The sequence below is a fragment of the Idiotropiscis lumnitzeri genome, chromosome 7, assembly GCF_059441095.1.
Source record: "Idiotropiscis lumnitzeri isolate Australia: NSW breed Sydney's pygmy pipehorse chromosome 7, RoL_Ilum_1.0, whole genome shotgun sequence".
Lineage (NCBI taxonomy): Eukaryota > Metazoa > Chordata > Actinopteri > Syngnathiformes > Syngnathidae > Idiotropiscis > Idiotropiscis lumnitzeri.
In genome coordinates this window covers 10,837,436-10,856,555 of record NC_142397.1, presented here as the reverse complement: position 1 = coordinate 10,856,555, position 19,120 = coordinate 10,837,436, and the positions used below count along the sequence as shown (strand labels likewise).

At 39.2% G+C, this 19,120-nt stretch overlaps 1 protein-coding gene across 1 annotated transcript in view; it reads right to left on the bottom strand.

Moving 5' to 3' along the window:
- clmpb (CXADR like membrane protein b) overlaps positions 1–16,753 on the bottom strand; it is a 73,225-nt gene extending 56,472 nt beyond the window's left edge. The window contains exon 1 of the mRNA XM_088301263.1: positions 16,386–16,753. Coding sequence (XP_088157389.1) covers positions 16,386–16,479 — 94 coding nt within the window. The 5' untranslated portion in view covers positions 16,480–16,753. The remainder of the gene's footprint in view (positions 1–16,385) is intronic.
- Positions 16,754–19,120: the final 2,367 nt, after the last annotated feature.

Genomic DNA, 19,120 nt, shown 5'->3' with positions numbered 1-19,120 from the left:
TATGAAAACGCTTTCCACAATTTATAAATAATGTCTTGGTAAGTTGAACAAGCTCAAAGAGAACTATGACAAGACCTTCATTTACAGACACTGATAAAGAAAAAAGTCCAAATGACTTTTGAAGACGGCACTACAAATGTCACTTTAGTAAAACAGTATCCATGGTTACAGATCATTAAAACTGGAGAAAAGGTCAGCAGCAGGTGAAGACAAAAGTTGGTCCCTGTCATTTGTACATGGTATGGATTGTAAAATATGACTGCAACGTAACAAAAAAGAAATCTGCTGATGCACACACGTTTTCAATAAGAGAGTAACCTCCAAATTTAATTAAAGATTGTGAAATGCAGAATATGTCCAATATATTCAGTCATATACATCAGAAATCAACATTGACTGGACTGTGATTGTTATTTGACTTGGTAATTCATTTTATTGTGACATAGGAAAGTGTCTACGCATGACTCTGCCCTTGCTGCTCATCATAATGCAGAAGTCGAGCCAACCATTTGTTGAACAGAAAAAGAAAACATCAAAATCTCCACTAAAAAGTGAACCGTGGAAGCTGGCTTTTGACACGAGCAGAACATTGCTTTTACCGCCAGCACAGCCGATGCATCTGGCCCCCGACACCGGACGCTTGCCATCTGCCCGACTGGCATGGCTTCTTCACGGTTAAGGCAGACTAGGCTCTGCCTCTCCAAATGTACCATGTGGTATGTGTCTAGGCGGCTTGTCTGGATTTTTCATCTGAACCTCAACATGCTCATCACCACATTTATGGAGCCTCATCAAAGGGTGAGTAGGCATTGTTTTTATTGTGTCTGATAATTATTGTACAGTGGTTAATTCATGACCAGCCGAGTAAAAAAAAAAAAAAATGGATCTTTGACGTCTTTAGCCGTCAATGGTAGTAAATAACTTAATTTATGTTTACTATTGACAGTGAAGAATATTACTTACTATTGCTTGAATATGTTATGTAAATTCTTTATTGAGTTTTAAGTGGGAAAATCTAGACATGCCTGACCGTACATTACACAAAAAGGTAAAATAGATCACTGAAGAAGAAATTAATAGAAGGTAGCTTTACATGCGTGATGAGTGCATGTCATTTAGTGTAATTTTACAGAAAGAAAAGCACGGAACATGACGTGTCATGTCTCGGGTCATTTCAGCCAGTGGCGGACAAAACAGACTCAACGGCCAGTGCAGCTCTTTTTGCAACATGTGCACTTTTTCTGGCATCCTTGCCACTGTGCATCTTTTGTGTCCTGTAACTGAAAACCGTCAGCTCTGTCATTCTGCCTCTTCACAAACATCCACACAAAGAGCAAATGTAATCCCCCTTATATTGATCCGGTCATGTGGTAACGGGGCAAAGTCGAATATTTTAAACCGGGCCGTGGAAAAACATAAACAAAATTGATGAAACAGGTGTACCGTGTGATGTCATTAATTTTGACAGCCACATACTGTAGCTGAAGTTTCAGGAGATGGGCATCGATTTCGGGCAAATCTGTCCAGACATCTCCTCTTTCCGGTTCAGTCCACCTTTCCTCAGCTAATGAGGGTCCGCCTTCATTGCCTGTCGAGTGAGACGTTCTTTTTCATGCCGCGTGTCAGGAAACACTGCTGATACATTAGCAGGGAGGAGAGATGAAAGCGGGTGGATGTGAAGGGGAGAAAAGTATGATGACTAAGCCTGAGCTTTAAGAAAGACAACGATGTCCCCTAATCCCTCCTGAGCAGCCATAAGCCTCCGTTATCGCTCGTTAGAATTGTGCATCCCTTAAACACGTTAATGCAGGCCTTAATGCTACCCTCTTTTGTACATCACGGTGGCTGCTTATTGGCTAAAATGGAAATAACATGCATATTGATGTCATATATTTGTCTAACTATTCGCATTAAGTATTTTCAATCCCTGCTGATGTAACATGAATCGACACTGACAGTAACAAGGGTGATCACTAAAAAAAAAAAAATGGGTAACGTTCTCTATATTTAATATTCACCCTAGTTTTATGAACATCAGGTTAATTTTTTTTTTTTATGATAAAACCCTTCCACCCCACAAAAAAAAACATTAAATTAAATTAAAGGAAAACAAAACATGTAATTTCCACCATCCTACATCTCAAAATCAAAGCTGTATCCTTATGGTTCATCGACTATCAGGTACGTATTTATTTAAATGATATATGAAAAGAAAACGATTAAAAAAAAAAAAGTCCAAAGGTAATTGGTGCAGGAAAAAAAAAGAAAATCAACATTTCAACTTCTGCAGCTTTTAACTTGGGTACAAAGTCAAATAAAATCTGACCTACCAAGGACCAAATTCTATTAAATTTTTCCTCCTCTAATCTCAAAGCAAATGTCAACCTTTCCATCACATATGTATTGTGCATCACCTCAACCCACTCCTCAAATCTCGGTATCTCATTCTTCATCCACTTTCTGGTAATGGCTTTTTTGCTTGCAGCCAAAATTAATTTAGACATATATTTATCTCCAAATCTGGTAAATGTTATTTCAGGTTTTTCCCTCAAGTAATATGCTTCAAACGTAGTTGGAAGCTCTACCATGAATATTTTATCCATATGTTCCGTAAGCTCTTGCCAATGGAAAGACACCCCCACGTGATAACGGGCGGCTTTCTCTGCATCACATATCCGCCAACACCTCGTGTCAAGAAATGTGGTCCTAAAAAAATTCACAACAATTTTCCACCAGTATTTCCTCCAAGATAAAGAATAAGTTTTATTCGACTGCTGTTCATTAATCTTTTCCCAGTCTTCTACTGATATGACAATATCTGCCTCCCTCTCCCACTTCTTCTTTTCACACAAATACCCCTCTAAGTCTTCAATTCCGATAAAAAAGTTGGAGATGAACTGTTTTCCCAATTTGGAAAATGTTGGACCATCTCCCTTCCAAGGCCACATCCCTTGTTTGAGTTAGAGAATGCCGTATTTGCAAATATCTGAAATGATTCTTTTTTTTTTTATGTCAATCTTTAACAAAAGTTCCCAAAATATTTTAGGTCTGCTTTTTTGACATTTTAAACCTCCTATTGGTTATGTTTGGAAGAAAATGTGTATTTGAAAAAAAATGTTTTCCCTCTTGTATGACTAGGATCACATCACTCTCAAGTTGCAATGTACGCCGCCTTGAAGGCTGGCCTTCAGCAGCCCGACATCCTCTCAGTCTGTCAACCAGCAAAAGCTCTTTTAGCACTATGAATAACTTATAACATAAAATAAACACTGTAAATACTCAGGTCAACAAGAAACATAGGCAAAGAAATGAAAGTGGCTCAACCCTGGAACTGTATTGCACATAGGACATTTCCCAATTTGCCTCTTTGAGTTTACTGTATGTTAAATGGGCAATTTAATTTACAGAAAGGCCCCTATTGTGCTTGCATGAATTATTCAAAATAATGCACACATAGTACAAGTGTGCAGTACGGTACAAAGTCAACACTAGAGTGCATGATTTAAAGACAGCCGATCACGGATTCTGTCCATTGATCCATTATTATTCTGTTTAGGGCTCGGGGAGCTGGAACTTATCTCAGGTGACTTCAGGTGTACCACTACACCACGACGTTATCATTATTAACTCCATTATTCCCTATGAAGTTATGGTTCTGAAACAGGGGTGGGCAAACTACGGCCCGGGGGCCACATTGCGGCCTGTTAAACGTTTGAATCTGGCCCGCCGAACTTGAAAAAAAATTAAATGAATAAACCGTGTTAATGTTTTATTTACTAAACACTGTGGTTTTTCAAAGACATATATATTGTTGTAATGCTTTTGTTTACTTTCATTTCAAATTAAATGTATTTTTTTTTCTCCCCTGAGGTGACCAAAACACTCCATCCATCTGCTCCTGGTCCCGCCCCTCTGTCAAATTTTAGAACCCATTGTGGCCCGCCAATCAAGTTTGCCCACCCCTGTTCTAAAACATCATCTGTACATGCACACCAACTTCCATGACTTGCCTTCTGTTTTTCCAGTCCTGTTAGTATTGAACAAGTTCAAATCGTGTGAATATGTTCAAATGCTACCTGTGATCGCCAGCTGTGAAGGGTTACACTGACCAGGGAGAAGCATCGCCACTGGGCCACCACAACAGCAAAAAAGGGGCAGGAGGTGGGGTCTTGTTCTGTATTCTGACTGCAGCATGGTAAAGATGCTTGCTGTTTGCTGAGACAACAGATGACTTGCGTTGCTCTTTCAGCCATTCACTGAACCAAAGCAGGAGAGACTTAATTGCCTCATGAGCAAAAGGGGTCAGCGAGGAGTCGGCATCTTCCACACAGTTCAATGTCAAACGTGCAACTGAGAGGATGAGGTCAAAAGCAAAACCAGCATGCGTTGTTCTTACATGTGGAAAATTTGTATTATATGATGGGTAACCATGTAGTATATATCTTTAATGTTTTACAATTGCAGAATGTAACATATCATGCATATTGCTATGAGGTTAACTCCCCAAACGGTCTATTTATAAGCTTGAATCCAACTAGAAAGCAGTGTCATCATGCCAACAAATTATTTTAAGAGCCTGATTGTGCAGACTGCTACAGTATTTCCTCCGAGACTGCATATTTGGGATGTGGACAGTAAATCAAGCCAAACGTTAACACTCTGGATTCCCCTCTTAAAAATGACGTGCAAAATAAAAATAATGTCTATGGCCGGGAGGAAATGTGATGTCCTTTGTTTTTAAACAGTTTTGAGAGAGACATAGGAGTAGAGCACCGTGTCCAAAAACAGTGCAGCATTACACTTCTTTTTAAGTGACTATAAATAAAACTTGTATGACTGTTTAAATGTCCAAAAAAAAAAATCAGAATGTGACTGGTATGTTGGATGTCGTCCTGCACTCAAGAAAATTGCTTTTCGTGCTGAACCATGACTGAGATGCTATTATGTTTTGATTTCCGACCCAAAAACTGTTATTTCACCGTGACTATAGGAAAATATAAAAATTCATCATCATAAAAAAAATTGTATGACTGAAATGCAGTTATGTTTTGCCCTCTCCGATAAAGGAAATATTCAGCCTTGGTTTTCAAAAACTGTTATTTTAAGGTGACTAAGGGATAGTTTTGTAAAGTCACTTGAAATGCTCCTTTTCGAGAAAAATAAATTTTGAATATTCTTAGTTGGACCACTGTAAATGTGACTTAAGACTTAACATGCTTACTATAAATAATGTGAATCCGCTAAACAATAAATATAAATATATAATCTCCAAAAATATTTTGCGAAGATGCTGTCTTCATGAAGAGAGTTTGCTTAAAGATCAAATTAACCCAAAGCAGTTCAATTTAATGCCTATTTGCAGACACATCCCTCCAATTTGAGAAAATGAGACGTCTCCCAGTAAACAGGTCGTGTAAGATATCACATGTAACATCCCGAGGGTGTGTACTACTTTAAGACTGCGGACTATACAGTCATTACCGGGAGGCTCCATTTAAAAATGCACAGCTACACATCTGCATGGGCAGTATAGCGTTAAGACTCCATTTCATCAGCCAGTCATGTCTAACGAGTTGGAAAATCCAAAGGTGTTTGCGCCATCTGTTCCGAAGCACTTTGCAGGAAAGTGGGGAAAATGATACAGTGTATGACCAGAGCTCACAAATAAATTACTTTTATCTCCAACACAAACATACTCCTCATTCTCGACCCCTTAGCTGACAGAAGAGCACTGAACTCCTGACTATGTAACACCGGGGAGAGGACCACAATCATTGGTATTACACACTGAATAATTGAGTCTTGTAATTAATCAATGACAGCCAGTTAACAAGGTTTATGCTGTGGTATCAAAGGCCAAATTGCTGGCATTGTGGTTAGATAATTAAACCATCCATCCATCAAATAATGTAGCTTGCAATGGAAGAGAGCGAGACCGTGGCGGCAGTTGGACGACTTCACAATGAAAAGGATGTGTCCTTTTCATCTTGGGAATGATTTTAGAGCTGTTGTTTGAGAATTTGTTCATTTCAGAGATCATTTGCAGGAAATCAGTAAAAAAAAGAAAATCTGGTTCAGGGTCAAATATTTCTATCAGAGGTGGACATTCTGTCAGGCTGATGGAGAGGTTTGTTGGACCGTCACTGAAGAACACTGTTTTGGTGATGATTGACTGAATTATGGGAAAATGCATAAAAATAAAATTGCAGAATTTAACACTGGCGGGAGTGGAATTTCATTCGTCAGCGATTCATCAGTAACTAGGTTAAGTCCTGACACTGACGGACGCCCATTTTGCTGATTTTTAAAAAACAAAACTTTTTTACCGGCAAACTAACTCTTGTGCAGGTAACTGGTTTATCTTCCGCCACATGAATCAATGACTCCTGGACGCCCTCCACAGCCTATCAGACACCATCAATCTTACGGTCCTTCCTTAGCTGCTACCCAAGATAAATGTCTGAAGGGCAGAAAGGTTTCTCCTGATTAAAGCCATAAATGCTCTAGGCAAGAGTAGCACGCAAAGGAGGAAATGGAGTGAGACAACGGAGCAAACAGGGTTCAAAACACCTAATGGAGTGTCCTGCTTGCTGGCCTAATAGACTGCTTCAAATTGAAAGGAACAGCAGGCGCCTAAACAGTGCGCCGAGGAACATTTCCTCCAGTTCATTCAGCCACAAACCAATTGGAAAAGCACAATAAGACGAAAAAGACACGCCTGGGTTGCTATTGTTTGGTGCGGGACTGGTTGCGTTGATTGTTCGGCAATCAATTCTGGACATTGACTTCCATCCGGTTGGACAGAATAGCCAATGTTTCATGTAGCTGTGCCAAAATGGGGTAATTACAAATACCTGTGTGGATATCACTTCAGAATTTATTCTGCCTACATTATCATACGTCAAGAATAATGGTTGAGAAGCCCCCGTAATCTCTACCCGGCTAAATAAAATATTACTTTAGGTCCCACCACATCGTGCAAATTGAAAATAGCCTGCAATGTTCTTGGCCTCGGGTCAATTATGGTTCGAACAATCTTAGTCCCTTTTATTCCCTTTACAGTGCCCCTTGGAAATGTCAACAAGTAAACATTGGGTTCAGGCTCTTAAGGTGATGTAAACACGGAGTGATTGATTCGTAAATGTGTCCTGAAGCAATTGAGGCAAAATAGAGAAGACTAACTGGCTGCAACCAGTCAGAAGTATTTCACAATCGAAAGAAGAATGCGACATTGACTGACATCAGAGGTGCTAACTTTTGAAATCCAGAACAATTTGTCCGAATTTTTATATTTGCAAAGATTTTGCCAGTCGGTCCCCTGTCAAAATGGCACCCTTCCATCCTTTTTCATAAAATAATCATTTGTCCCTTTCCTTTTAAAGAGCTTCCATCCTTACTTTTCCCGCTGGCCCCACCCAAAAAGCATTTCTGCATGACGTGGTGGGAGAGGTTAACAGCAGAGGGCTTTCTTAACTGACTGAGAGGATCTTGTGAGTAGAGTGAATTGTTTACAACTGTTTAGGTGTCAACCAACATAACATTTAGCTGCCAACACAACCACCGTCAGGCACGTTGACTGCCAATGTGTAAACGTTGTTTGACGAGGATGAGTCTGGTTGAAGCTAAGTGAAGACACTCCCTCTCGCAAACAAACACGGAGAATACGCACGTGACAAGGAGTGCGTCGTGATATTTCACATTCAGTCGTGTATTGGCGGATAACACCCATTTCCGTCTCTGCTTAGTCCGTCCTTTTTTAAAACCTTCTCATACCTGGGACGGAAAGCCAATCTCTGCATATCTATCACTATATTTCGTCAAGAACATTACCGTGGGACTATGTTACCGCAACATATTTCGTAATAAGATTTATCTGCATTGTATTTATTGTGCTCCTTCCATCTATCTTTGAACCGCTCTTTCTTGTAATCATCTGAAAATGAACCTTCACTATTTGCGTCTGCCCTTGTTTCCCGCCGCTGATATAAATCTACTAAAACCAGCTTGGTTCGAGTCATGTCGGAAACTTTCAGCTAACTTTGGACTCATATGCTAGCTTCCATGGTGGCATATACATTATACCAATAATGCTGACATATGAGCAAATTGTTTTATGTATTGGATATGCAAGCACATCATTTTTGCACCAGCTACTGTCTGACATATACAGTAGATGTGGAATTTGGATTTTTTTCCTCATTAGCTCATTGTCTCCACGATGTCCCCGCAATACTAAGCATCTCATAGACTCCAAGCTCCCTCAGAGCAATAAAGATTTATCCTTTTAAGCTGTTTATTCTCCAGCACAGTTGGACTGCGCAATTAACTGAACAGAAAATAGATTTAAAGAGATTTACAAAGAACGTACATTAGATGAAATTCCTGCAATTGCACTAACAGTTAGCGATGACACCATGTTTGGATTTATACAGAAATTGCTATTAAAGACATTATGCCAGCTGTTTAGAACTGGTATCACCTTAGCTGCTTCAGGCAACGAGCACTTTAGTTGTGTTGGTCAAAGATTGAATCTTGTTTACTGCAATGTCAATAACTGGGGGCAAAACCACAGTGGGGTGAATCAGCACAAGACAATTTCCATGCTCTGCTTCACAGACTGCATCAGCGTTCAACCGGCGTTTGCTCATGATCTGATCTGAGTATTGGTCATACAAAACAATCAATGGACCTGAATTAAAGTAGCTATAAAACAACACATTTTTATTTTCAATCAAAGTACATGTCGAGTGTGCGACATAACGTCGTGGTTGAATAGGAATTCAAAAGGAAAGCAGTTAACCCTTGCTTGCATTTTGTCTGCAGGCAACCCAATAAAAATCGGATTTGATTTGATTTAAGCCTGATGTTTTCTTAATGCATGAGTTGAGCTACCAAGCTGACTGCTGACTGACCACAGGAAATGATTTTTACTAAAGAAGTGGAAATTTCGCTAACTCACTACTTATGGAGCCCATTCTCCTTTGACTGCAAAGATCTTCCCTTCTAATTAAGTATGTCACTTCAAACGTATGCGACCTTTAGATTTAGGCACCTTTTCTCGTTCGCATTCCCGAGGCTGGAGTAAATCCAGTGCCCCTTGTAGGTGAAACATCATACTGCAGGTTTTTTTTTTGAGTTGAGGTTTTGATTCAATTACGTGCTCCGCTGGTGGTGCCAGACTCTTGGAGTTTGTCTGAAAGAGCCGCTCACAACAACTGCAATTGTAGTGGTGGCGATTGTGAGTTTGATTTTTGAATCATTAGGTTTTATTTGATCTATGCCGGTTGTGAAATCCGATGGCTCACTCGTTTTCTACAGATGACTTTTACTATACTTATTAATTACAGACTGCAAATATACATGCCCATTCAAAGTAAGAAGCCTGTTATATGAGCCGCACATCTGGTTACTATACAACTTCCAAATCTTCTACCCATTTTAATCCCACAATCAAATTATGACATCTTTTCAAAAAGGACTTCTGTGAAATTCATACTTAGATACTTACAGAAATTTACTTTTATTAGACATATAAGAGGATTGACGATCAAAGGTACTCAGTCTCTCTCTCTCTCTCTCTCTCCCTCTCTCAAGAGAGAAAAAGAGAGAGAGAGAGAGGGAGAGCTTACATACTTCAATAATCATTACTACTTCGACAACTACACTAATGTCTACTACCACTACAAATTGCCGTAGTGAGCAGTAGGAGGAGTAATACATCATTCTGTGACTAGCATTGCCAAATTGTGGTGGCATGCATCTCTAGGCTAAATTGAAAGGAAAATCTTAAGTGCCCCTTTCCAATATTTATGCCATCGAGCAGATGACCTTACATTTTTTTTTCAAGGAAACAGAAAGCTGTATTTGCATTCGCTCCATTGACTTTCACGGTTATTCCGTAGTGCAGATAAATCAAAATCCCTCCCTTTTGGAGGGAGTGTCCAAGTCTATAAAGATTATATGGAACCGGGGCCCTATATCTCTATAGGGTTGTTAACGGGTCAGGTGCACTCATTTTAAGTTCTTCACCTTTGAACCTGCATAAGCAGTTGCTTATCCAAAGTAATTGATAACAAGAAGATTTAGATTTGAATCCAAATTATAAACACATGTACGTTGTGTATTCCAGAAAAACTGTAATTAGCTAGACATTGTCTGATGGAACTTGAACATAACAAATGTTCCTATCACTTCTCATTGAAATATACAATTGCCAATTACAGTTGCCTTTACTAGAATGATCTGCTAGATTGACTTTTATGTTGTCAATAAAGGGAAATACTTGTTCTGGATTGGATTTCGGTGATGCACAGTTATGATGTGACCATGTAAGCAGAAAGGCAGTATTTTAATTATATGGGCATAAATATCAAGCTAAGAATAGCCTCTGAAGTTATTATTTAGATTTGAACCCAAAAGATAAGACTCATATAACACCTCACACTTCTCACCGCCATCAAATGTGAAATCACGTGAGATGTATATTAAGAAACCTCGGTTCAGTGATTCTGAATGTGGATTTTGCTTTTAGGTTGGCCTTTTTTTTGTTTTTTGCATTATATTACCATTTACCTTCAAATTATAAATTGGAATAATTAATCTCTGGACAGATCATGCTCAACGTAATAGAAACCATCGTGTATACCATGTTTTGCATTTAAAAGACTTACTTGACTTAATGGGTTAGGGTTGGTAGTTTACTGCTTGACTGACCAAAAAGGTCATTTTGATTCTGTATGATATCATTTTGATATCATCAGTTGTGGTGACAACCACAGCATCTGCCAGACATCACCATCATCATCAATATCACAGGAGGACAGCATAAAGAACAAACCAGTAGTTTCTCCGTATTTGTATATATTGATATTTTTTTAACAAGCTGTCCTAGATTGTTTGTGGACTGCATAACATTCTTGTGAGGTGATGTCATGTGTGGTCTCCACACATGCGTCTCATTTAATGTGAATGCAAGTCTCTCCAGAACATCTGTCAAAGATTAGCAGAGAAGTGAAATAGGCAGTTCCTGTTCCTACGTTTCAGAATAATCTGGCAGTCGTTTCAAGTGAAGTATGAAAAAGCCTGGCAAGTTTATCAGTCAGAAACATAACAGCAGCCCGGCTCTATTAATGCATGTTCCTTGTGTTTTACAAGCTCAGAGTGACAAAAGGCCAAGGGGATAACCTTTTTTTAATTTTTAGGTGGTGGGCACCCGCAATATCTGGTAAGAAAATGTCAAAAACAGGTTGATTGTATACAAAGACGACAAATTCACTAGATACTCACTCTACTATCGTGACCTTTATTCTTACCTCCCATGTCTCCGGCTGCTATAAAAAAAATAATAAAAAAAAACGTGGCCCGACCTTCAGCTTGCACGAGTAAAAACACAAATTGAACAAAAGGTGCTTTCCTACTTACAAGCATTCTAATCATGGTAGCCGGCATGCAGCGACAGAATAAAGAGGACAGACCTTTGGACTAAAAGCACCACAATCAATGAAACATGAAGAAGGCCTCAGGTACAAAAAAGGACAACTTGTTATTCAGGGAAGCACTCCGTAGCCGTAAAAGCCACGCAACGTCGACGGGGAAGCGCTCGGAAGGAAAAAAAATCAGTGTTTGTTAATAATATGGGTCAACTGTTGTGAAGAGCCTCTGAATTCATCGGTAGGGCTCTTCAGTCACCCTTGATAAAGAGCGTTCCCAAGTCAACATTTCCGTGACCTTGCCGAGCCCTTCAGATGTGACACTTTTACACATAGTAAAACAATCCTCACATAATATCTGTGTTACACTATGCCTTATATGTCATACGGTAACACATGCCTTGCAGGTGGAAAGGAAGTCTTCTAACGAGTTGGTGAAATGTAATCACAGCTGTTCTCCCACTTCTCCTTCAGAATCTACATAGCACTGTATGCTCCTGGATGAAAATACACCGGATATTGATTCCTGGGATGATTTGCATTGTCCGTTCATTGTGTGTGTGTGTGTGAGCTTTGCCTCTGCATCATCAAGTGCAAATTAATTGCGCCTGCCAATTAAAGTGAGAGTGGAAGTCATTTGAGAGTTTACGCTACTGCAACGTGATATGAAGGTTAATTCCATTTCCATTTAACTCGCCACCTGAATGACAAATTCTTTAAATATCTTTCAGTGTGAGTCCCACGAAGCAGATCTGGCAAATTCCACACCTAGCGGCAATTTTTTAAGGCATATTCAGCACATAAGGAGTGGCGCAGTGTCCAACCAACGCTAAATGATCAACACAATATCAAAACAGAACGCTGATGCTTGGTAACTAGACGTCAAACGCTGCGGTATTGGGGAAATGTCAGACGTCAGCCATTGTGGTTGTGTGTGAGCGTGTGTGTGTGTGATTCAGGCACAAACACATCGAGATGTCACTTCATAACCTCTGGCTCAGGAGGCTCCTGTCATCTTCACATTTCTGATATCCTCGGCCTAGCCCTGCAGACATGCTAAATATAGAATGGGGACAAAATTTGCTGTTTGTAGCTACTGCTCTGCTCATCTACATCTCACACAAGCTGTGTGCCTTGACACCGCCATCTTCTTAAAGAGTCATGCATGCAGACAAGGGCTTCCCAGGCCACTAATTTGACCACCAGACTGCCCCCTCCCCATTCTTGCAGGCACTGAATCTCCTTAAAAGACTGACACATGCATCTCATTCTTCCGAATTACACGTGAAGTGTGTTATAGTGCTTTATTATGTCTTGGAAAGTCATACCCTGATTCCCAATCAGTCACTGGAGGACAGATGGCCACTCCATTGTCGGTCCACTTTACCTGCGCGAGTCAAGCGTTGCAGCGGGTGGAGTTACTTGATTTGACCTTGTTTCTCATTTTGCATTAGCCAAAATACAAAAGGGAATTACGGAGCCTGCTGTGGCAATTATTTGCAATGATTATCTATAATGGCACAAGTGGAAATTACATTGGCAACAGATATTAAATTAAGGAAATTCTGCGACTTGCACGGGTGTAGCCGGATGGAAAAGGAAAGAGCCTTGATTAATGAAAATTTCTTTTTTTTTTTTTTAGAGTCAAACTTCCCCTCTTTGCAGCCTCTTGGTTGATCTTTAAATGCATTCATGATGGTACCATTTGAGGCAAGAAAAAAAATCTATGAGCAGAGCAAAAGCAACTAGCCTATATATTGTATCCATAACAGTTTTCCGTTTTAGTTTATATTCATAATATTAGAACTTGAAAAAAATATATCTCGAGTCTGGTAAATTATTCGCAAAAAAATTATTCTAAAGACTTCATTCATGTTGATTCTAAAGACTTCATTCATGTTTTGTCTTTACTAAATTATGTATTTTCATATAATCTTTATTATGGGCATCTGATGTTCATTCCACGTCAATATGAAATTAACTGAATGATTTTCTTATGCCATATTGATGTTGAATTATCATCAGATGCCCGCAGGGGACTTTCGTCTGAAAAAAATTCTAACCTAATTTTTCTAACTACACCTTTGTTACTTTAAAATTCTGTCTATATTTTCATGCAATCGTAAATAGGAAGAAAGAAAAAGAAAGAAAGCTACTGGACTTTGCGCTCATCTTGCACCCAGAACAAAATAGGACCCTATAACTCCCACAGGTGTCATTTTAACGGTTGTTAAAGTTTTGATGTGTTGTTACTATGTTCACAGAATCATGATGTTCGTGGCCATGTATTGTATTTTGTCAAACCAAAATATTTATGAGTTAGTTCTGCGTCCCTGGTTGGTTTCCATAGCAACCACTTTTCAGCGGCGGCATTGGTTTTTGAGAAAAGCGTAACATGGGCTACAAGAAACAATTTCTGTATACAGTAGAGGAGGCATTCTATCTACTTCAAAATACTGACAAGGCTGAGTCTGTGGATGCTTAAGACAGCGAGTCCAAGTAAGAGCAGCCTCCACCCAGAGGAGCTGTGGTGACACAGTTCAAGGTATTATTAGCTTATCGTAAAATATTTTCTATTAGATGTGATAGAGTCATGACATTTTTGGCTGTACAGGCCTCATATATTCCAGAGAGTCTCTGTCAGGCCACACCCGTCTGCCTCACTGTGTGGACTCGGGTTGTAACGGGAGAGGAGCTGCATAATTTACATTTTAAGATAATCAAACCAGAATTTTAATAAACATACCTTTATTAGCTACTCAAGTAATAACCATTTTAAGTGATGACGTAATTGCTAGAGCGCAAACTGTCAAAATGACGGCGCAGGGAGATCTAGTTAGAAATTTAGAATTCTGGTAGTCCAATTGTTAAAGGAAGGAGCGGCCCTAGTTCTTTTTGAGTGGGTTACGGACTGACAAACATCAACAGTGCGCTCTGCTAAAGTCTCCCCTGCATCGGAAGTTTCGGTGCATTGGGGATATCGAATGCGGAACTGCTGCATGCATACAGGTTATTATAACTTCATACTAGTTAGAACAACTTTTTAAAACTTAATTATCGGATACAATTTTATGTTACATTCAAAGTATTAATTTCTCTTCATTTCATGTATCCAATTTCTTCTGCACTTATCTGCATTAGGGCCACAGGTGAGCTGGAACGTATCCAAGCTGAATATAGCTGAGAGGAGGGGGATACCATTGACAGGATGCCAGTTAATTGCAAGGGCACACATAGACAAGCAATAATTCATACTCATATTTACACCCATTGACAATTTAAAGTCTTCAATTAACCTAACATACATGTGTTGAAAAGTCGACGGAAGAAGGACTGCCAGAAAAAAACCCAAGCAAGCACAAGGAGCATAAGCATAGTCCAAAAAGTGAGAGGCAAGCAGGGATTCACATTCAAAACCTCTCAACATCAACAGTAATTCAGTCTTGCTAAACACTACCCACTCTCATCAGTGAGACCAGTATTCATTTTTTCTAGAAAGTATATGACACAATAATATAAAGTATGCTGTTAAAAATGAAAAGTTATCATCAGAATGGTCACTTTGCTCATTGTTAAGTTGAGCTAAAATCCCCAAATAGCCAAAACACACAACAGGCCTGATGAGGTAAACCAAAAACTGTGCTTGTATGCAAAGTCCACAGCAGAGTCCGCTGCTACAGTTAAAGTGCCATCCTAGCAACCATCTTCACTGGACACATTTAGGAGCATAAAAAAGCCTCAGCACGTCACCATGTGTACAATTCTCTTACCTTCAATTACAGCTATTATTTATCTCATCAACTGATTGGGACAAAACCTATATTGTGTCCATTGTGAGTAACTGAGCACAATACATTTACAGTATATAACATAACAGCAACAATAAAAAAATCCTCACGGATCACAAACAAAGCATTCACTGTACACGTAAACGAAAGGTATGAAATTTTAAACACAAAGCCTGCAGTCTATTGACTCCTCTCCAAACTGCAAATGTCCCACACTCCGAGACTTTTGGAGTCCGACCAGACAAAACACGCCTGCAGAACTTCGGTGGTCTAATAGAAAGCACACAGGGGATTCCAAACTTTTGCACAAACAAAGAAACCCTGGATTGTGCATACATTGTTACTGCATACTTCTAGGTTTAAATCACACCAATTCCCAAATTGGGTCTTTCGTCTCATTTGACTGCAGGTGATGAAACAGAAGTGGGAGGAGGTATGAGACATCTTACTGGAAGTCAGTTTTTACACACTGTCTCACTGGGCTACATTAACTCCCAGCCAGAGGAGTCATAGCGGAATTAAAGAGTCCTTAATTGAGTTCAGAGCCTGCTGGATAGTCTTCTTCTTGGTGCATTACTACAACGAGTATAGTACTGTTCATATACAGTGCAAAAGCAGGGTTGGTTTTTAAAAAATGCAGCTATAGTTCAGCGAGAACAAACAAAGAGACTGGAATTTGTTTTTGTGATCATCATGTGCGTACTTAATACACACCCAAACTCTTGTTGGCATAAAACTGACCACATTGCAATAAATTAGTTTTTTTCTGTCACGGAAAAAACATACAAACTATACAAAAATGGCACAAACACATGCCAAATTCAAATTTTTAGCCAGTATATATCCATTTTAATTAAAACAAATGCATATTTACAAAGGAGGCGTCAAGCTAACTTTTTAACGGGCTCCACTAATTGTGTTTTCACCACTCAAATAGATATATGCACTTCACATACATACACAGAGGGCAGACGACAAAAGAAAATAATTATTTATATTTTCAGTGACATCATTTGGCTGGTGCCAGATGTGTTGTCAAGGACTCTTGTAATGCAGAAAGAAATCATTTCAATCATATCACGAGGAGAATGTTCCCCTTTGCCTTTGTCTCATTAATTAATCCCACGTTTTAAAAATAAAAGAATACAGGGAAGGTGAAACGACTTACCGAGAAACAAATAGCGAAATGTTGCAGACATCGCGGCTGGAAATCCCACATACAAAAAGGAGGTGGAAACAATGCGCTGAGGACGCCGCCACATTCACACGCGAATGGCGAATTAGACGACACCGAATGTTAGCAAAAGAGCGCAAAAATGTTGACACGGGGACATCATGTGTCTCCGCGAGCCTTCGATGTCATAATTTTCGTGGCGGAACACAAACACTTGGCCTCGGATCAAAGTTGCTCCTTCTTCCCGCAATCGCAAAGCTGCGTGGTGGCTGTGGCTGTGGCGTGGGACGTGTCGTGTGCGGGGTCTACTCGGTCTCCTCCTCACACGAGGCTCTCCTCCTTTGGCTCCTCCGCTGCACAAAATACCAGCGAGGAGGAGGAGGAGGAGAGGAGGAGGGCGAAAAGGTGGATGATGCTGCTGAAGGATGGAGACCTCTAGAGTCTGAACTTCTTTTACACAGCAGCATCGTGCACAACAATGGATTTCTTTTTTTTTTTGTTGAATTATTCTGAGTTTCAGTGGATTACAATGCAAACTGCACTTCGAGGGTTGGGTGCATTTGGGAAAATACAATAATTCCTTCAGTTTCAATTGATGGTGTCGGATGGTAATTCAACAATATGTTTATTATTTCAGTTTATTGTGGTAGTAGAGAATTACCGACAGAGGGAATAGTTATGGTAGTTTATAGGGTTGCAACCTACAAATTCCAAACATTGCAAAAAACGTTACTAAAAACACTATACAATGAATTCTAAATCTGTTTAAACCTATAATGAATTGAATACACTACAAATACAAGATATGTTATGTTCAAACTGGTAAACTCTGTTGTTTTTAATAAATAATAATAATAAATAAACTCATTTTGAATATGATCCCTGCAACACATTAAAAAAAAAGCAATTTTATCAAAGTGTTACATTACCTTTACTTTTGACACTCAAAGTGCCATGTGTGTGTGTTTGTTGTTTTTTGGTTTAGTATTTAGTTTCATGTTTTTCCTTGTGTTCCTTTGTGTCTTGTCATGATTATTGTGTCCACTTGTGTTCATTTAACCAATCCCTTGAGTCTAACCTTTTGTGTCTTGTCCAGGTGTTCCTCGTTGTCTCATCAATTTGGTTGCATTTAGTTATCTGGTTGCTTTCGGTCAGTGGACAGTTGGGCATATTTTGGACTATTGTGACGTGAATCTCGGGCCCCGGTCTCAAATTTATCACCTAATCTATGATAAGCAAGCAAGCATCTAACAAAGCAGATGATAACTACCTTCAATTTTAATTTACAATGTCAGAAAAGTATTATTTCAGCAATACTTTGTTTCTTATTTTTGCGGTTTGTAGTGGTGGAAAGTTACACTTTCTGAGAGGGAGTTTGATTTATATAGAATGGTTGGTACCTTATTTAGATTTTTTTATAGAACGAGGCGATGCAACGGGCAAACCTAAGAGAATCAAGCAGTATGGCTCTACGTCACGTATCTTCGTTAGCATATGATGATGTCGTGATTTCCATGGGCCATAGGACCGAAAAGCAGGGAAGCAGGTGAAGCAAGGCAGGAATGCAGGTTGGAGTGAACTACATTTAAAGGCACCGGGATAAGATTAAAAGACATCATCAACAAAGTCCTAATAAAAATCAAAACTCAAAGTAACAATGAAGCACAATGGTACATGACAACTACGGTGATCCAATCAAGGCTGCAGTAGGGAACTAATTAGAACTGACTAGACAATGAGAAACACCTAGACAAGACACACATGGCCGAGGGATCTCATTGAAAGATGTAAGTGATCAGGCTGGCAAGAAAAGGTTTACGGAGTAACCAAATAGGACAAACATGGAAAAAAGGGAGAAGAAAAACATGACAACTAAAAGTCTAATCCAAACCAAATCAACAAAAACAGAACTCATGACACACGTGACAACAACCTTCCGTTTTGAGTGACACCATCTGATAAATATTCATTGAGCAATATTTTTCTAAGCAGTTCAGAGATTGGATGGATGGATTTTAGTTTGTAGTTGTAGACAATTAAACTTCCTGAGATGGGCTTTATCTAGGAGTTGCGAGCTGATTACCTTCTTGAAAGGGACAAATTGAAGGCAACATTTTCAAAGAATTGTGCAATATGGATCTACGCCATTGCGATTTTGATCTAACTCAGGCTACCAAGCGACAGTATTAGTATAGACCAGTTAAGTCTTAAATTAAATGAGGGAATTTTGCAAAATGATCAACTCTAATTCTTTTATTGTGCAGTAAGTATTGGTTCCCGAATGATTCCTGGTCATGATTCATTTTGATTGACACAGTAAGCAGTTAGCCAACTTAAATTGTTATAATGTACAAATGTTTTTGCATCTTATTCCGTCACTTATTTTGAAAATGTGCAATAGCATGGGATTCAACCTCTGTTTTTTTTTTATTTCACTTGTATTTTTACTCTGTTAAGTCCCAACAGAAGCAATCCCACGGTACTTACAAAATGGATCAAGTGTAGTGGATAACCACATTAACGAGACCCGACAGATCTCCCACATGAGGAACCGATTTGGTAACAGAAACATTTATTTGAAAGAACACAATAAGGATTCAGTGTGGGGAGGCCATCTCGCCTCGTTGGTGTTTTTTTTTGTTGCGAAAGAGACAACATTTATGCAAAGCTAATGATGACAATGATGTATGTCTGGAAATGGATTTACCAATGACATTGTTCTCATATTA